The sequence below is a fragment of the Magallana gigas genome, chromosome 8, assembly GCF_963853765.1.
Source record: "Magallana gigas chromosome 8, xbMagGiga1.1, whole genome shotgun sequence".
In the NCBI taxonomy this organism is placed as follows: Eukaryota; Metazoa; Mollusca; class Bivalvia; order Ostreida; family Ostreidae; genus Magallana; species Magallana gigas.
In genome coordinates this window covers 20,281,083-20,299,850 of record NC_088860.1, presented here as the reverse complement: position 1 = coordinate 20,299,850, position 18,768 = coordinate 20,281,083, and the positions used below count along the sequence as shown (strand labels likewise).

General features: G+C 32.7%; 1 protein-coding gene across 3 annotated transcripts in view; it reads right to left on the bottom strand.

The window, feature by feature from the left end:
• Positions 1-3,671: 3,671 nt before the first annotated feature.
• LOC105346649 (F-box/LRR-repeat protein fbxl-1) overlaps positions 3,672-18,768 on the bottom strand; it is a 22,438-nt gene continuing 7,341 nt past the window's right edge. For all 3 annotated transcript variants that reach the window (XM_034474284.2, XM_034474285.2, XM_011455322.4), the window contains exons 2-7: positions 17,182-17,662; positions 10,252-10,518; positions 9,571-9,737; positions 9,111-9,313; positions 5,767-5,946; positions 3,672-5,411 (exon numbers count right to left, since the gene is read on the bottom strand). In XM_034474284.2, coding sequence (XP_034330175.2) covers positions 5,240-5,411; positions 5,767-5,946; positions 9,111-9,313; positions 9,571-9,737; positions 10,252-10,518; positions 17,182-17,662 — 1,470 coding nt within the window. In that variant the 3' untranslated portion in view covers positions 3,672-5,239. The remainder of the gene's footprint in view (positions 5,412-5,766; positions 5,947-9,110; positions 9,314-9,570; positions 9,738-10,251; positions 10,519-17,181; positions 17,663-18,768) is intronic.

Here is an 18,768-nt window from a genome sequence, read left to right as displayed (position 1 = left end):
ATTTGCAGAAGTTTTAGGGATTCTTATAAGAAATAACAAAGATATTAAAGGTATAATTATAGAAGGAGAAGAATATAAACTTTCACAGTATGCAGATGATACTACTCTGTTTTCAGATGGATCCCCAGAATCATTAGATGGAATTCTAAGAGAACTAGATTTTTTTGCTGACTTATCAGGACTAAAAATAAATTTTTCTAAAACAAAACTTGTTTGGATTGGGAGTAAAAAATTTTCTAAAGAGGTTTTTCATCATTCAAGATGGAAGTTAGAATGGGGAAATAACACTTTTGACTTGTTAGGAATTAAATTCTCCATAAATCTTACTGAAATGATTGATTTAAATTACAACCCAATATTTCAAAAAATTCAAAGTACTTTGAAACAATGGAAACGCAGAAAACTAACACCTTTTGGACGATTAGTGGTTTTGAAAAATTTAATTATTCCAAAATTTAACCACCTTATTCTTACCTTACCAAATCCCAACAATGAAATGTTAAAGGAAATTGATAAAGAACTATATTATTTCCTATGGGGTGGCAAAGTCCACAAAATAAAAAAAAATATTGTCATCCAAGATTATAGACTGGGGGGATTGAAAATGATTGATTACTCTGATTTTACACTTGCTTTGAAATCAAGTTGGATTCGTAGACTCCTCACATCAAAATCCAAGTGGGTTAATTTATTAGAAGCTCAAATGAAAATAAAAATAAATAACTTATGGATAAAGGGCTCGGATTATGTACTTAAACACAGTAAAAGTATAGGTAACAAATTTTGGTCAGAGGTGTTCCTAAGTTACATAAAAATAAGTGAGACAATCTCCCAAAACACCAATCCACTTTTTGAACACATATGGTATAACCCAAGGGTAAAGATAAACAAGGAAAGTATATTTTTAAGAAGTTTTTTTAATGCTGGTTTTGTTTGCATCATTGACCTTTTTGATATAGATGGTGACTTTAGAAGTTTTGAATCTTTAATTGAACTTGGTATTAAGACTAACTTTGTTGAATATAATGGTCTAAAAAAGAGTATATTAAAACGAATAGGTGAATGCAATATAAAAGAAATTAAACCAACAGTTGGACCATATATCCCAAACACATTATCCATATTCTACAAAAATAGAAAAGGATGTAAAGATATGTATAATATATTGATAAGGGAAAAGAGGGTCCAAAATAAAGCAATACTAAAATGGGAAGAGAATGACACAATATTTAATGAGAATGATTGGTATAAAATATTTGAACTTCCTTTTAAGACAACCCAAGAATCTAAATTCCATTGGTTACAATTCCAAATTTTACACAGGATATTACCAACAAATTATTACTTGCATAAGCTTAAACTTATTGAATCCCCTAAATGTTCTTTTTGTAAACAAGATTCTGAAACAATCGGCCATCTTTTTGTGGAATGCCCATTTGTAAAAGAACTATGGAGTGACATTGAAGAGTTATTTTTAAGAAACTACAGGGTGTCCCTAATGTTTGATAAGCAAAGTATACTTTTTGGTAAATATAAAAACTACCATATGTATAGAATACAAAACCTTTTAAGTTATATTGTAAAACAGTATATTTTCACTTGTAGACTTAAAACTTACCCAACTTTAAATGTGTTGGAACTCAAAAGGAAAATTGAAAACAGGCTTCTTGTGGAAAAATATTTACTTTTAAAGAACTGTGAATTTGAAAAATTTGAGAGACACTTGGAGAATATTATTGAAAGAATTTAGCAAGTCTTTACTATATCCCCAACTATTTGTTAAAAGAATGTATGATGCTTTTATAAAATATCTAAATAAATCTTTTTGATAAGCAAACCCTGATAGACAGCTATGCTGCAAAGCAACCATTGCCCCGTCAGCTTTTTTCTCTCCGCCTTCTTTTCTCTCATAAATAAATATATGTACATGTACATGCTAAATATTATGTTCATGCTGGTGTTTGTGTATATTATAATCACATATTGGAAAATCCTTAAATTTAGAGCTGTCAATTTATAAGTTGGTGTGCATGTTATATTTTTTATTTGCTTTTCTTCTTTTGTTTCTTTTGTTTGTGTTTATATGCATATTATTTCACTCAATGTTTTCTGTCCTTTCTCACCCCCACTAAAAACATAAAAAACAAACTTTCACACCATTGTGAACTATTATATATCTATTCTTGCATGTATATTGTATGTAAAAAAATGTTGAGATTCCAAAAGAAATGTATTATGTAAGAAAGCTGTGAAAGTCATGAATAAAAAACATAAATAAAAAAAAAAAAAAAAAAAAAAAAACAAAAAAAAAAAAACAAGATGTAAAATGAGACATTGGTGTCCCATCACACACTTATGTATATTGTTTTATTATAATTATATGCTATGAGCACAGAGCAAGATTTGGGTTGCCTAATGTTTTGTTCGTTTCCCTAAGTATGCCTTAAAATCAAAGTAAGATGGAAATGAAGAAGAGTTCTGTGCGAGCAAAACAATGTTATGGTTTGTTTTTGTTGGCCAAACACATAGGAAAGAGAGATTGTTGTCCAAGCCAAGTTAGAACTAATGATAGCAAATTGTCAGTTGTCAAAAAAAAATTTGTTTGAGATTTTCACTCACAGAGAGGAATTTACGTGATTGGATATCATAACTCCTTTTTTTTTGGCATGACGCTGTGTGAATTTAAGTAAATTATAAAACAACATTCAAGTTTTTCTGCATTGATATCTTTAGGAAATTAGAGTAGAATTTTGGTAGGGACGTTCTCCGCCAGTCTGAGTTAATTGTTGCAAAGCTAATAAAATAGGCTAATTATAGTTACGTGCACAACACACATTTGTCTTTGAAAATATTTATACGTGAAAAGTTAGATAGCATCTCTTAGCGGGAATAGCATTATTAATTGAGATATCTCAATATGTAATTTATAAATTTAAATACATTATATAATAAACTTACTTGTTCTTTAAGACTCTCCTTGAAGACTGACCACAGCTGTTGATATATCTTGGTAATGGTGCATTTCTATATATATAGGTTGTTTTCTTCTTGTTGACAGATAGTACTTTTCCTCAAAGCAGACTCTTTAATTGGGAACAATTAAATCTAGATAACACATACCAACTAATAGGTGTTTGTAATAACGGTAAAGAACCCCAAGGCTCTTATATTTAATAACCCGTATCACAACCACAGGAGATTTATGGAATTTTAATAATTGTACAAAGACTCATCACTTAGTGTCAAGTGCAATTATTTATTTATTATTTATTTAATTATACCGAAATTTTGGTTGTCTTTTTTTTTATTGTAACTATTCGAATAACTATTTAAAAAAAAGAAAAAAAAAGTTTGGTTCTTATCTTTTTTATACTCTGTTTTTTTTTCTTTATATATAAATTGTTATTTATGAAGATTTTCTCAATGAAGAAAAAATATAAAATATTCTTAAATAATAATCATAAACTCAAATAGATTTTTTCCACTAACATTGGGTATTCCATAAGAAAATGGTTTATTAATGTGAAACAGAAATAAATAAATTATACAAATATCCCACAAGAGAAATTTGCCCACTGTTTTTCCATATACAGTATCCACATCCTGATTATTTACTGTACATCAGAAGATTCGTTTTTGAAAAACCAATCAACAAATAAAACAAATATATATAAATTCACCCATCTTTATTTTATAAATTGTCACATTCCTTTTGATAATCAGATCATTTTTATGCATAGTGTATTAAGATATTTATATCCGATTCAACAACACACCCTCTGTTAACAGTAAATAAAACTCCATTAATGTATTGTTTATACACATACACAGCACTATAAACATGCATCTCAAATAATTCAACTAAGTTAACCTATAAAAAAAAACAGTCCAGCTGTTCACATGGGACATGAATAAATTTCACTCATAAATACATGTACATAATTTCACACTCGATCATAAAATATTGCAACAGTTCTTGAAAATATTATTTCTCTGACCGCTGGAATGAAGCACTAACTCAACTTCTGGCTTTTTTTCAACAACGTAGGACAAAATTTTTCTTATTGTAACTCATAGTCATACAAAATAGCCATACCTTTACCATAAATCCTTTGAAGAGCAGACTTTGAATAATTATACTGTAAGAGAACCAGAGTTGTTGTTCTTTGAAAGAAAATATAAAATTGGAAAAAAAATTCCTTGCTTTTCACTGTTTCTCTCTAAGTGATGTACAAATTTAGTATATAGTGATTATACATGGAAAATTACGGTAATGCACAGGGACTGGTCATGAACTTTTGGTCTTCTAACTTTCTGAACACCCCTATCATAAATATTAATTATACTGTAAAACATAGTAAGAAGACCAAAAGTTCGTGATGAGCTCCTGTGGGTGATGCTAAAAAGAATTGCATATGAAAAAAGATTAAAGCCACCATTATATGTCTAAAACTTTGAAGAAATCTCATTTGGCACAATGAAATGTGAGTGGAATAACTGATCTATATTAAAATAATGCTGTGAATATTGAATAGTATTGGCTGGAAAGATTTGTACACTACATGTACCATATACATGTATCTATTAATTTCACTACCAACTTGCAGCCTTAGGCTTTGTTTTAAATACATAGATGTTAGGATGATACATATAACGTTTTCAAAGACTGAATTTTGCTATACATACACAATGTAGAAAATGCAATGTAAAAATATATAGGGCCTGAAAAAAATGTTGAGGAAGTTACAGCATTCAGTAAAGATCCTTTTCTGCTGATAACACAAAATGTTCATTAATTCAGCATTCCAAGAATGCTTGAAGCAATTTTGTAATTATAAATCCTCTGCTCTAAGCTTATTGAACAAAACAGTTTTGTAATACAATAAATAAATTAATAATGCATTTTTCTGAAAATATATGACAAACTGCATCATTTCTCTCCATTTGCTGGAAGATCAATAGATCAATACAGAAATATCACAAGGTGGGGTGGGGTCTTGTCTATGTCATCAAGATATGGAATTCATTGACTTCAGAAAAGCTCTCCTCCAATTAAAATGGAGCACAGACTTCATTTCTGGCACTAGGTGGAATTTTGAAGGTAAAGCTGGGTCTCATACTTCGCAAATATTGACCAACAAGTAACATCACACTCCGAAAGATTATCTTCTTCCTCAAATGAAACAACATTACACTGTTGAACAGTTCACTAGAATGTCTGAACATGTTAAGAGATGGTTCAGTTGAAGAGGAGATCCTTATAACAATTCAGCAGGCTGACGATACTGGTGCAGTAGTTTGTGGTTGTTCGAACCACCTTCAGTCTGTCAGCACGCTCAAAGTTAGACTTGACCATTTCGTAGTACTCCCCATCACTTAGAGTCAGAGATTTTAGATGGGGGCACCGCAACCTGTAAAAATAGATGCAAAGTTTTAGAAAAATGTACTTCTTATAGCTATAAATATTTGAGTTGACACATTAATGTTTGTAAGTATCAATTTTTCTGTGAATTGTTTAAAATTAGAAAGTTTATTGGGGGAAAGGGGTGTCCAAATAATTTATAGCAAATAAGCAATTGAGTTTTTGAAATTCACAAAGGATCCTTAATTATTTCAAAATCAGAACTTTGTCTTATGCATGTATATTCTACTATTGTAGAAAGGAGAGAGAGAGAGAATCTTAATTGGAGTCTTAGAGAAGAAAAGACGGAAAAACAAATATTATATTCCATCTTAATAGTACCTAACCAATCTATAAAGCCTCACCTGATGTGATCCACAAACTTGTTGCTCTTGTCGCTGAATCGGATTGTGTCTGGATCCCACTGGATCTCCAGTCTCTCCAGTCGGGAGCAGTTCTGTGCAAAGCCCTCTATCACCTGATCAATGTGCACCTTGCTCTGGATCCGGAGAAACCATCCATTGGCAGTTCCCAGTACACAGATTCTGTAACAAAAAATCAACATTCATCTTCCAGAATGGGTACGGATTTCAATTTTTTTCCAGTGATTAACATGCTGGGCTTGGAAAACTAATTTTTTGTGCAACTGTAATTCAAAATTCCATGTGTAAAAGTTTGATTTCACATTGTTCTCCAAACTGATAATGGAAGCAGTTGAAATATCTACCCGTAAGAAGTAGTGATAAGGTTCAATGTTAGATCCTATGACCTTTTGACCCCCCAGAAAAGTGGTTGGCCAACCCCAAATGAGAAAAATCAATCCAGTGTGCACGTCTAGATATGCAGGCCTATCATATCCTAGAGTTTTGTACAATTCTAATCAGCCATCTCCGAGAAATGCGACGGACAAGTTCAGAGCGGGAAAGAAGAAGAAAAAGAAGAAGAAGAAACCGTACAAAAACAATGTCTCCAAACTTCGTTTGGGAGACTTAATAAAGGGAGATAACTTTAAAAACTTTGAAATCACTAGTAGGGTAATCTTTACACTTCCATGTACATACAAGTAATAGAAATTGAAATATGGTAGATTAAATTTTTTGCTAACTTGATAGCATTCTGAACTTCATTGTGTATTTCTGTTTTGCACTAGGTCATTTTTGAAAAGTTCAATTGATATTTGTATTTGCTATTCATTCTGCATTAATATTCACCAACAATCAAACATTGCATTCAGTTTTCACTCTGCAATTGCTCATTTTTTGTCCAGCATTAAATTTGCTCATAGTTCAAGTGGATGAGTAGAAAATTTCAGGGACTGCAGTTTGATGTAACAACACCAAACCTGTTTTCCCCCACCCCCTATCCCTCACAATCTTTTCTTTCTGCTTTTTATCCATTTTTTGTTTTTTACATTTTCTTTGCTTTTAAAAACATTTTAAAAATGTAGTATCCATGTGTTATTAACCATTAAAAAAAACAGGGATGGGTAAATACTGTTGCAAAAGGACTTAATAATTGCGCAATCAAACCTGTCTTTTTATTTTATCCAGAAAAAGGCTTTTTATTTCCCAGTTACCTGAGAATAGAATCTAAATGTCAATATATCAGCATCTCTGAAAACCTAACTAAAGCCTTAACACAATGTAGCCCATCCCTATAGAATAAAGAAGGAGAAAAGACAAACATTATGGACAATTTCATGGCAATTTTATGTCATTGCAGCGATTAATTTACATTTATTTGGAGAACTTTTACTCCCAAAATAACCTGCAATTAACAATTCAATAGCAACGGCAAACCCTGGAAAACATCATTTTTGGAGGCTACAAATGCTAGAAATAGAAAAAAAAACGTCTCCTCTGATGACAAGGGATTTCCAGTTCTGACATAAAATAAGCCATCTGAATTAATTCCAGACTTGCATTAGAGAGAGGGAGAAAAAAAATCTCTGGCAATATAAAAAGAGATTTTATCGGCAAAGAAATTGTACTTAATTTGACTCGGCAAAATCTTGCTATATGTTTGTACTCAGCGGATGCTATTCATCACAAAGCGATCAACCACAGTGGTACATACAGGGAGAAATCTCCTTATTAATGATCAATAGGTACATCATAATCACAAGGGCATCTGATTCTGCTCTCTCGTAGTCTGCTACTCTCAAAGCATCATCTTCATAAAAGACAAAATATGAGAATCAATGCCTGCTGATTTACAGGCTTTTCTACATGATGCTGCTCAATAATTTAATTATAAGGAATAGACTTAAGGGTAAAATACTAAGAATTGAGAGGGTAAAAAAAGGAGGGAAAAATCAATTCTTAATCACATGAAATAGGTTTGAGGAATTTCTTCTTCAGATTTTGACAATGCCATTTCTAAAGTCAATTACAAAATTTAAGTGAGCACAAATATCTCAAATTTTTTTCCAATTAAAACTTTAACTTTCCCCAAGAAAATTCCTTAAAAAAACTATCATTGAAAAAAAACTGCAATATGATGTTAGATAGAAATGAAGATTTTAAGTAATTTTTTTTTGATTTGCTGACATGCATTTAGAGACAATAATGGTGACCATGTAGGCATACATATTGAACAATGTTCACGGTAATGAGCTCTTATCCCTGTTCTGGCTCCAAATCAAGTGCCAAACTAATAATTACTGTACGCTGTTTGTAAAAGCTGGCTTCTTCAAGTAGAAAAGCAGATATTGCTCTTCAAAGAACTCACTGATTTCATAATAGATAGCTAAAAGGCAAAAACAAACCAAAGGGATGATTTTATTAGCATTGAGAGTAAGCAATTTGTTTCACTCATAATTCATTATATTACAAGGTCTTTTTCTTCTAGAGAAGAGGGCAGAAAAAAAGGAAGTGTATGAAATTGCTTATAATGCGTATATCAGTGATTGATTTGCAATTTGCGTGTGGAAAATTCAGCAACTGCAGATTCAAAACATTGGAACATATAACACATCTGCCTAATGCAATATCAGAGAATTCACATGCTCTTGGAGTATTTCATCACACAGAGAAAAAAAAGAAAATGAACTGTTTTGATACAAAATGCAGCTCACATGGTGTGTCCCTAGTTCCCAGATATTTTAGCAGACATTTATCTTTAACCTTTTGACTCTGAGTGAGATATAATTCAGTGTATGGGATATTTCCAAGATTTTCATTCTGAAATTTGAACTGTGACATTTTTTTGTTTATTAATAATGTCAGTATCATTTGCTTCAAAAGAAATGTCTTTCCCCTGGTATATCCTAAACTAACATATATATATATTTTTAAAAGCTTCTGATACTAAAAGCAAATCCTCTAATAAGTTTCCAAGGAGAATATATCAATTTTAGCAGAATGAATAATTATTTTAAGGTAAAGGAATATTGGTTAGGAGTAGATCTTGGGAACAGAATTTTTTTAAACGAAAACCTGATACACCAAAGCTTCATTTTCTATTTGCAAACCTTATATGTGGCTCTTAGTATTACCGTAATGTAAAAACAAATATATATAATTTTTGTAAGGGAGTATCTGTAGTTATTTCTTTTATAGTTCTAAAAGTGTGTTTTGAACGGCAAAATCTCAAGGACATTAATGGCATACAAAGTTTGGTTTACATTATTCATGGTTCCGATGGTTGTTTTAAACTCTCCCATAAATAAAATATACTGGTACTTATTTTGTGACAACAGTACATGTACCTAATGCTAGTGAGGAATCCAATGACATTAAGCCAGAAATTCTCGGTAAGTTTGGGTTTCCCGCAACACATGAGTCCTGTCAGATGGTGTCCGTGAGATTGCAGGAACTGGTAGATGGCGTTCTCAGACAGGGCATGGGTGTGGCTAATGTCCAAGGCCTTCAGATTGTTGAATTTTCCTTTCTGTGACAAATGATCCAAAATCTGAAACAAACATGTATTGTCCATTAACTGGACTTTTAGAAAGGTGGTACATATGGAGTTAAAGTGATAACAAATGAACTTGGGGTAGAGGGGAAATAGAGAGAAAGAGATTTAACAGTTCTTAATTTCAAGGTCACAGAGAAGGTCAATATCAAATGTTATATTGAAAAGGTCATGGGGGATGAACATTCTGATGAAAGATTTTAAGCATAATTTATTGATAATTAATCTTCCATAGATTGAGGCGAAGGACATACCCTATCTGAGAAAAATTCACAATATCCTAATGCTAGATAGGTGAAGCCTGGCATGCGCAGAAGAATGTTCTCTAGACACTCCGTTGAGAGTTCGGTCGAAGTCAGGTCTAGTTCAGAGATAATGGAGGTCTCCCAGGGAACAGCCATCATGTGATGATCTTCCACCCCTGTAACCAGATCAGCAAAAGTGTCAACTGGAACTTGTTATTCAAACACAAGTGTCATTTTGTAATTGCTATATGCACTCATTTTCAGAAGTTATAATAAAGCCTCATGGAAAATTCATAAGTAGCAAATTAAAGGCAGAATCCTCATGGAAAAAAATTACTGATTTACAAATATCAGTTCATTTTGCAAAATGAGTTGGTTTTACTAATATTACATATTTTATGTAACAAGGGTTCTTCAGCAATATACCGTTACGTTTCTCACCCAAACACATTCTAACCTATAGCAGGTCACATAAAATAAAACTTCATTCTATTGGTATATATAAAAGTAGATTTTTGCGTAAAACTCACACGTCTTGTAATTTTTCATGTTGGTTAATAATAATTGTATAGATCAGATACAATCTTTTCAAGCTATTCAAAATCAATTGTTTCTTGTTTTTTATCAAATCAAATGTCTATGTAAAAATGTCGAATATCTAATGAAGAATTAATATCTTTTTAACGGTACCAGTATGTTGCAATAGAAGAGTTTTGAGCTTCTTGCATCGTTGCACCAAGGACTTGAAGGAGGACCCCTTGACCCGGAGACAGAAGTTGAGGGCCAGAGTCTCTATGTGGATACAGTTGGAGGTGAGCAACTCGATGTGCGAGTCATCAATGAAGGTGATGCCGTACATATTGACTATCCTGAGGTTGGGCGTGTGGGCCTTAATCTTCCCGATGTTGATAACTTCATAGATGTCCTCCTCAGCCTCCATTGACATTTCAAAAGTACCTGCAATCATTACATCAGAGTTAAATTGTGGATAAAATTGTACCTGAAATAAATTTTTTTGTTCTCTTACAAAAATGTCCAGTTATAAAAAAAATATTTTGTCAGATTTTACGTCGTACATTATTAGTTTGTGTACTGAAATTGATTGATCTTTATTTCAAACAGTTTAAAGTACTTTAAATGTCCTTAAATGATCATTAAAACAGCATTTTTCATGATTGTAAAACAATTTTAAAAGTGCTCTTTATGCAGTTTTAAATGAATTTTCAGTGGGTTGTAGCACAGCTAGGTCTTCCAAAATACTTTTAATCAAACATGTTTTTCAAGATATATCAATTATGTATGTCTGAACAGCTGTTCTTAAATTTTCTAGGTGCAAATTCTAAAAGTACATAAAAATACACTCTTGCAATAAAAAATTGATTCACCTGCTCAGGTTTAAACTAGCTGTTATCAACAAAGTGCAACCAAAAACAAATAAAATTGCGTGAAGCTCAATTACAAAGCTACCAAAAGTACACAGGTGTATTGTCAGGTAATACTGTTAGTTAACATAGTTCATGTATATTGTATATCTAGTGCACAAACCAATAATTGGATAGTTAAATACACCTAATGCTGCAGGTATTAACCTACAAAAAAGATGTTATAATCAGCAGCATGAGAGCTCTAGTGTAAGGAGTGAGTGTGTGTGTGTATACAGTGTTTGTCCCTCTGTTGCTAACTGCTTTCTCCCTGGCAGCCTCCAGATCTTGAGCATTCTATGTTGTATCATGTCTAATGATAATAACTCCAACAGCTGCTGCAAATCAGTGTTGTACCTTCTACAGCCTCATCAAAAGTTCTCATGGAGGCTTCACAGCTAGGACTACGCTTGTCTTTGCATCTGAAATTTTTTTCATCTTTCTCAATAACTGTTTTTGCAGTGCAATGTATTGCTAAGCACCATGTAATCACTGCTTTATTTTTTTCCCTGCTTGAGCAGCATTTGCTTGTAAGTAAATAAATACAATATTTATTGTACGCCTGGATTATAGAATTTCACTTCTAAATTCTTTACTTTTTCTTTTTGCCTCAGACCATTTGTCTGTTTAAACACAATTAGAGGATCACTTAAGATACATATGCGCTGCAAAAATTTTGGTCCTCGATTTCTGGTGAAATTCTTGCAGTACATGTATAGAGCACCAAAATTACCCAACATTCTCCAAAGTTCCTTAATAATATTCATTAGTTTTGCAATGGTCGAATATCATTGACATTTTGTACAGAGATGCCAATCAGAACCCACCATGCTGGCTCAAAAGGTATATGGGACCTTTAGCTGCTTTGTATGTAGACAGTTTAGGGATTAGACTAAATGGGAGTTCCTAATTTAGACAATGAGGACAAGAACAGTTAGGGATTGCATGGTGTTTTGTCCAATCATAACTACAACAGTCTGGACCAAGAGATAAATCCCAATCTACAGCAGCAATCAAACTTTGAACACAATAATCATGCAGCTCTCTCTCTGCTGGCTAGTCTACGTTGCTGCAAGTACTGTAGATTCCTTATTTTACGCGAGTACTTAATTCCGCGATTCAACTGTTTTCCATCAAATCACAAGAAAATAAAATCGCAAATGTTGAATTTTGTTCATAGTTTAATGTGTTTACATATGTTCAAAAATTAAAAGTGAGATTTTAAATTTTGCAAGATATGTGCTTCTCGCAATTTAACGCGGATATTAATTTATTGCATTTAATTAGGAATCTATAGTAACAACCATTCCATTCTTTTATACTGTATTATGATACTTGCAGTTCACAAATTACTTAGATATATATGTAGCTCTGACCTAGCTCATAACCATTGCAATTTATGTGCAGACATGTGGCACAGATTACTTTGGGTTCATATAAGAATGTAGTTGATTGTTAATTGCTACCTACATGGCAGCTTTGTGTAATTACAGGTGAGGAATGACCATAGTATGGAGATAATGTGTTGTACATTGCATAAAACACAACTCAATCAGTGAAAATTTGATGGCTTTTGCATCCACTGGTAAACTGTATCTATGCAGCCTCATAATTGCTACATGTACATATGTATATTGATTATACTGGAATGTCTTGTTTCACATGTTAAAATTGGAGTTTAAATATGAATTACTGGTAATGCATAAGACACAAGAGCAGCAATATATTTTGTGTGATAATGACAGGAGGTCAGTTCAATAGACTTTTCAGACTTTGAGCAGCAATTAAAATATGTCTGGGATAAAGACAAACTTTTCAGACTTTGAGTTGTATATATAATACAGTAAAATAGCATAAATGGGAAAAAGAGTTATGCTACAGGACATCAGAGATGATAATCCCCCCCCTTTTTTTTTTCAGAGAACGCAGAATATCTAAGCTCTTTACAAATTCTTTTTTGTTTGCATGAACCAATATCATATCTGACTGCAGATGGCAATGCCGTGAATTAAAGTTGCATGAGGATCCAGTATATTCTCAAGTTGAAACTTTTGAAAATCCATATACCAGTATTCTCTTAGCTCAATTACCAGCTGATTTCGATCAGCATCCACAAGTTTTTTGTAGTTTGTCAGCTGGAGTCATTTATAAAGTTCATCAAGCCAAGAATAGTAAATAAATGTGTGATATTCTATTTATAAACCCATGACTGATATAAACAGACAAACTCCGCTTCATCTTTTTTCTACAGCTCTAATACCTATTGTTAGATAATGATGCCAGCAACGTGATTATAAAAATCATTTTCAATTTTCGAATTTTATTTTTTTTAAATCCATTTACCATGTACTTTCTCTCAAAAATAGTAAATGCATGTGTGAAATATCTTTATAAAACTCAGAACCATTTATTTAGACCTAACACTTACTGTTAGGACTTTTCCATTTTTCAAAAAATGATGCCAGCACACCATAAAATCATTTTCAATTTTCAAATTTTATCTTTATATTCCATTTCCTCTAAAGTTAGCAAAAGCTGTTTTTTGACAATGTCCAGCTGTGTGTAGGGAGGTACCAAACCTTCTATTTCTGGTGAAAACAATAATACGCCACGATTGTGCCCCACAAATATAATCATACAATTTATAGCATTCATTTCTAATTCAGTGATTAGATTCAGCTGCTCTCATTATTTCAATGACCAATCATGTAATTCCGAGTCTCTAAATCATTCCAGATTCAGTGTTTCAGGACATTTGCTTTGCTTCATACTCAACCTAGTTTCTAATTTTGCAGTCGGATGCATCCACTGTGGCATCCGTAGAAGTGTAGGAAATCAAAGTAATTAATTGCTTTTTTTCTTTTTTGTACAATCTTCCACTTAAACACAATATTGTCAGGGTTCTTAGTTTTCAAGAGAAGAATCTTGAATTTAGCTATTACAAATAACTTACACATCTCCCTCACAACACTAAAAAAAAAAATTAAAAATTGGAGGCTAGCAGTTTGTGGTTAGTTGATTTGATTTGAACATATTTTATTATGCATAATAATATTCTCATAATAGGATTGGGCAGCAGGCAAAGCCTATTTAAGCCTTCTCCACTAGGTACAAGGTAGTCATATGTATAAAATACAAGAATTGTGGAGTTAAATGATACAATTAAGAATACATGATTTTTTTGTGTAGCAAAGTGAACAAAAGAAAAAAAAAGAGGGAAAAAAAAGATAAAATTGACAAAACCGGTTATAACAAAAGTAGAACAGAATTTGTGGTTAGTTAGAGGTAATACCACCAGTTCAGAGTGTTTGGCAAGGAATTACATGTATAACCTAGCTTATCTAATTAAAAAAAGAAACATTAACAAACTTCAGGGGAGGGGAAATTAACATGATGATCAAAGTCAACCTTTTTTTAGCAATCTTAAGAATCAGAACTATTACATCTTTCAAATTAAATACAGGGTCTGCTAACATCATTATCAATTTTTTAATCAACTGGAAGAATTTGTGAACATGAAAAACATGACCGATAATGAATTCTGAAGCGATTGGAAAGCTTGCATTTAACGTAGCCTATAATGTAAATGCAAGATTTCCAATCCCTGTTACAGATAACTATACTATGACAACCGATATACAGAAAAAAAATAATTCTTGTACTAGCTCTCTAAGCAATATTAAAGGGTATAAATTTTGGCAGTCATATTTTTGACAAGAGTTCAATCTTTGGTGGGCCAACATATATGGTCTGACATAAGGGTATTGTCTATTCCTCCTTGATTACTGGTCCATCCATCCTTGACCTAAAAGGCTTGAACATGTTCACTACATGAACCGGGTAATGATCAAAGGACCCTAAAACAGACTTCTTAAATCAAATATTTATCTTTGCTAGCCCAGGGTTACAGTACCAGTTGCCCTTTCCCTATATTTGCATACTTTTCAACATGCTACAGAAGAGAGGAGAAGAATAAAAAAAAAACTGTATAGGAATTACAGATGACACTTTAAAGAGGTAGAATTTCTAAGTTGACCAGAAGCAGCCTTGACCAAAGCTGCAAAACTGTAAGCCTAGGGAATGGTTGACAGGCAACAGAGCTACAATTCTTACATGCCAAAAAAAAAAAGAAAATAACACTGAAAGAACTATGTGCAGTATTATGCATTTTTTGTCCCTAAAATTTAGGTTTTTTAAAGACCTCAAAAAATAAGGTGTAAGATAGTTGAAATCAAATTGGAATAAAAGTGTGTAAAAGGTTTTCACTGCAGTGACGTCATAAAATAGAAATGACGTCATGAAAATTGTCTTATTTTGATAAATTGATATTTGTAGCAAAAATATGGGTGTTTTCCAATTGTTTTTCGACTGGGAAACATCGAGCACAGGCTTGCTCAAATGCAATTTTTTAGTATGATGAATACATAATTATATATAGGAAGAAAAACATACGTTAAAATCGTACTTGAGCAGACCTGCGCTCTATACTTCCGAATGCAAAATTTTGAAATTTTTTTTTTTACATTATTTCCATTTTTTTGCAAAATTGTGGGAATTGGGCCATTTATGTGACGTCATAGATAAACAGCGAATGAGAAATGATGACTAAAATCAAGCTTAAAGTGATAGGCATCCTCTGTACAATGATTTATGGAGATTTGATTTTTATACAACACTATATATTTAAAGATTGGTTAAAATTAAGGGCAGATATATTTAACCATACCAGATATAGTCCTTTACACCACAAAATAATGAGCTCTGGTTTTGGACATATTAACCTTTTTTGTGAATATACACATGCATTTACTTGATGCCAAAAAGTTTGTAGACATTTTTCTATTGAATTTACTTGTTTACTTGCCCAACAGACCCTAGCTCACCAACACTGAAAAATGCAGAGTTATAAAATTTATATGCAGATTAAGAGTCACCATTTACTTTAAGGTTCTGGTGAGGGTCGCTGTTTGAAGAATTTCAAAGGCATGTAAATTAAGTAACAACATCTGCAGGTACCATGCCCACAGAGCTATCTGCAACCAATTTCAGTATTCAGGTACCAAAATCAAACTACAGGTAATTCATTTTTCAATCTCTATAAATATCTGAGTCACAAAACAATCTAGTTAGCCTCTGAGCATTTGTATTCTGCAAATAATAATACAAAAAACCTTCTAGGTGTTTATTCAGTGGTTTAATTTCCTTGCAGCCTGAGTTCTTCTTATTTGTTATTGCACAGTGCATTTTATCAATAAGTGGATGTCAATTCCTTCAGACTAATTGTCCATGTAATGCAAGCAAATGTTCTCGACAGATTTGCCGTATTTTCGATTCCCCCTAAAATTGTTGTCTTAGTCTACAATCGATGTACAAGGCATCAGAGCAGTGTGATTGGATACATATGCGATTTGTTACAATGTTGCCCAACATTTGGGATATTTCTGGAGCATCTTAATGGCTATCCTAATCAAGCATTACGTCACGTCATTGTTTTTAACTAATCTATAATGAAAAAGGATTTTTCTATTTCTATCTGTTCCCTGAAATCTTGTTTTCAACAAAAGCTCTGCTTGGTGCATTTGATCTTTTTGTCTCTAGAAAAGTACATCTATGTTTTACTATATTCATTCCCTTTTTTTCCTTGACCTGAAAGCCATGCAGTGCAAATGCAATGTATTTGTGAAGTTATTTCAATGTAATTCAATACGTGTAATTTTATACTTGGTGAAGCTTTAATTCATTTAATATCCATTCATATTTTTAATGATGATCTATTTTCTGCTGTTTTTCAATTATTCTATTACTTGAAACAAATTAAACAATTATAGTGTGTTATAAAAAAATTAAATTGACAAAAAGTGTCGACTTATGCAAATTAAAAAACCAAGCATTTTCTTAATATTTTAATTAGCAAAAAAAAAACCAAGTTGGATATATGGCCCATATGTATGTTTTAATGAATCAGAAATAGCTTATAATTTATCTTCTCCCTCTACCCATTTCTTGCACTTTAAGGGTTGAACAAATGTTGAATGTAAGGGACAATCATTTTTTCTGATAAAAAATTCTTGAAATGGATAATTTTTTAAGAAAATCAAAAGAAAACTTTATACAAGGAGAGAGTTTGAAGAAATACAATTGGTAATTAAGATCCCAAAATTTGTGTCAGTGTTCTGTGGGGTATTCACCCTTCGCTTACCTATCAGATGGAGAACTTCCAAGGAGGACAGACAACTGTAGATCCTCCTCATAAACCCCTCCAAGAAAATCACCTCCGACAGACATATACACAGACTCCGGAGGTTACACGGAAAGGCATTGAGATCATTGAAGTCATGCAACTGCATGGCATTGGCAAAGTCTAATGTCATGTAAGCTAGATTCGGACACTTGTTTGCAAGGTCATGTAAAACGGGCGATGTTATAAGCTCGCACGGAAGCTCGATGTACTTCATGGTGGCTCCAAACCTTATTCCTATCAGGGTAAGCAAAGCGTCCATGTTGTGCACGTGTAGTCCCCCGTATTCTGGCCTCAGCGAGACGCTCTTCCATAATCGAGGATCGTAGGCCAGCAGCCGCCATTTTTTACACACGCGGGCTACTTTTCCTAGCTCTTGGTGCTTCAGAAACGAAAAGATGTGAAGCAGAAGTTTGTCTGGTAACTTGTGGATTGTCAAACTCTGAAGTAGATTAAAAAGAATTAAATTTTTTGTTAACAAAGTATGTATTGCATACAGCAAACATTATTTTACATTGGTTTTGTTATGATTCATGCATATACATGTAGGTCACATCCTCCCCCCCCCCATCACCCCCCCCCCCCCCCCTTTAATCTTGCATGGATCGTGCATCTTGGCATACTCAAATTAAGGGCTAAAAAGGCTTTACTGCTGAATCTGAAGCTATCCAAAATGTCAGCAATTAGCACAAGACTTAATTAAAATATGTGCTTATATACAGAAACTTCGATAGCCTTTCAGTGGGGAGCCTTTTGGTGATAATGAGCACACTAAAGAATCCTATTTCTGAATTTCAGTTTTTCTTCCACGTTTACTTAGAAATCATCCAATCAGTTTAGCTGTACATTTGAAATTTGAAACAGACCAATAACTCTCCATGATTGTATCATTAATCTTTGTTAGGGTATAAAAAAACTTCAGAATATCATAACATGTACCAACATAATTAACTTATTTTCTATAAAATTCAATAATCTAGTGCATCACAGTGTAATATAAATTTGATTTACCAGCACGAATGAAAAAACTGAGAGTTGAAGAAGCATATGTGCGTATAATCTTGCATGGCTTTCATTCTCACTCATGGTGCCATTCAATTTCCAATTATTATCCCAGCCCCATCTCATCAAGTGCAGCCTCAGATATGCTGAAGATAATATATCTTTTACACCACTGGGGTCAATGAAGGGAAAGATATGAATGGACATTCCGGGAAATCAATAATTAAAAAAAATCGCCACAGTCAGCACCTTCAAATAAAAACCGCAGGATGTTTTCTGCACTACTATATATCAAATACAGAGTGAAATGCACTGCAGTGGAAAAAGAAGAAATGAATCAATATACTGAGCTACCTGACTTGGGTGTTTTTTTCTTTCTATCTCTTTTTGCATGCTGGCTTTATCTCTACCTTAAAATCAATTTATCAGACTTTCAGGTCTGGAAGATTAGCAATCAATTCCCTTCGTGGTGGCATGTGGAAGAATAAAAATCTTTCAAAAATTTAAGAACCACAATGGTAAGGTCAAGATGATAAAGATTTTTAT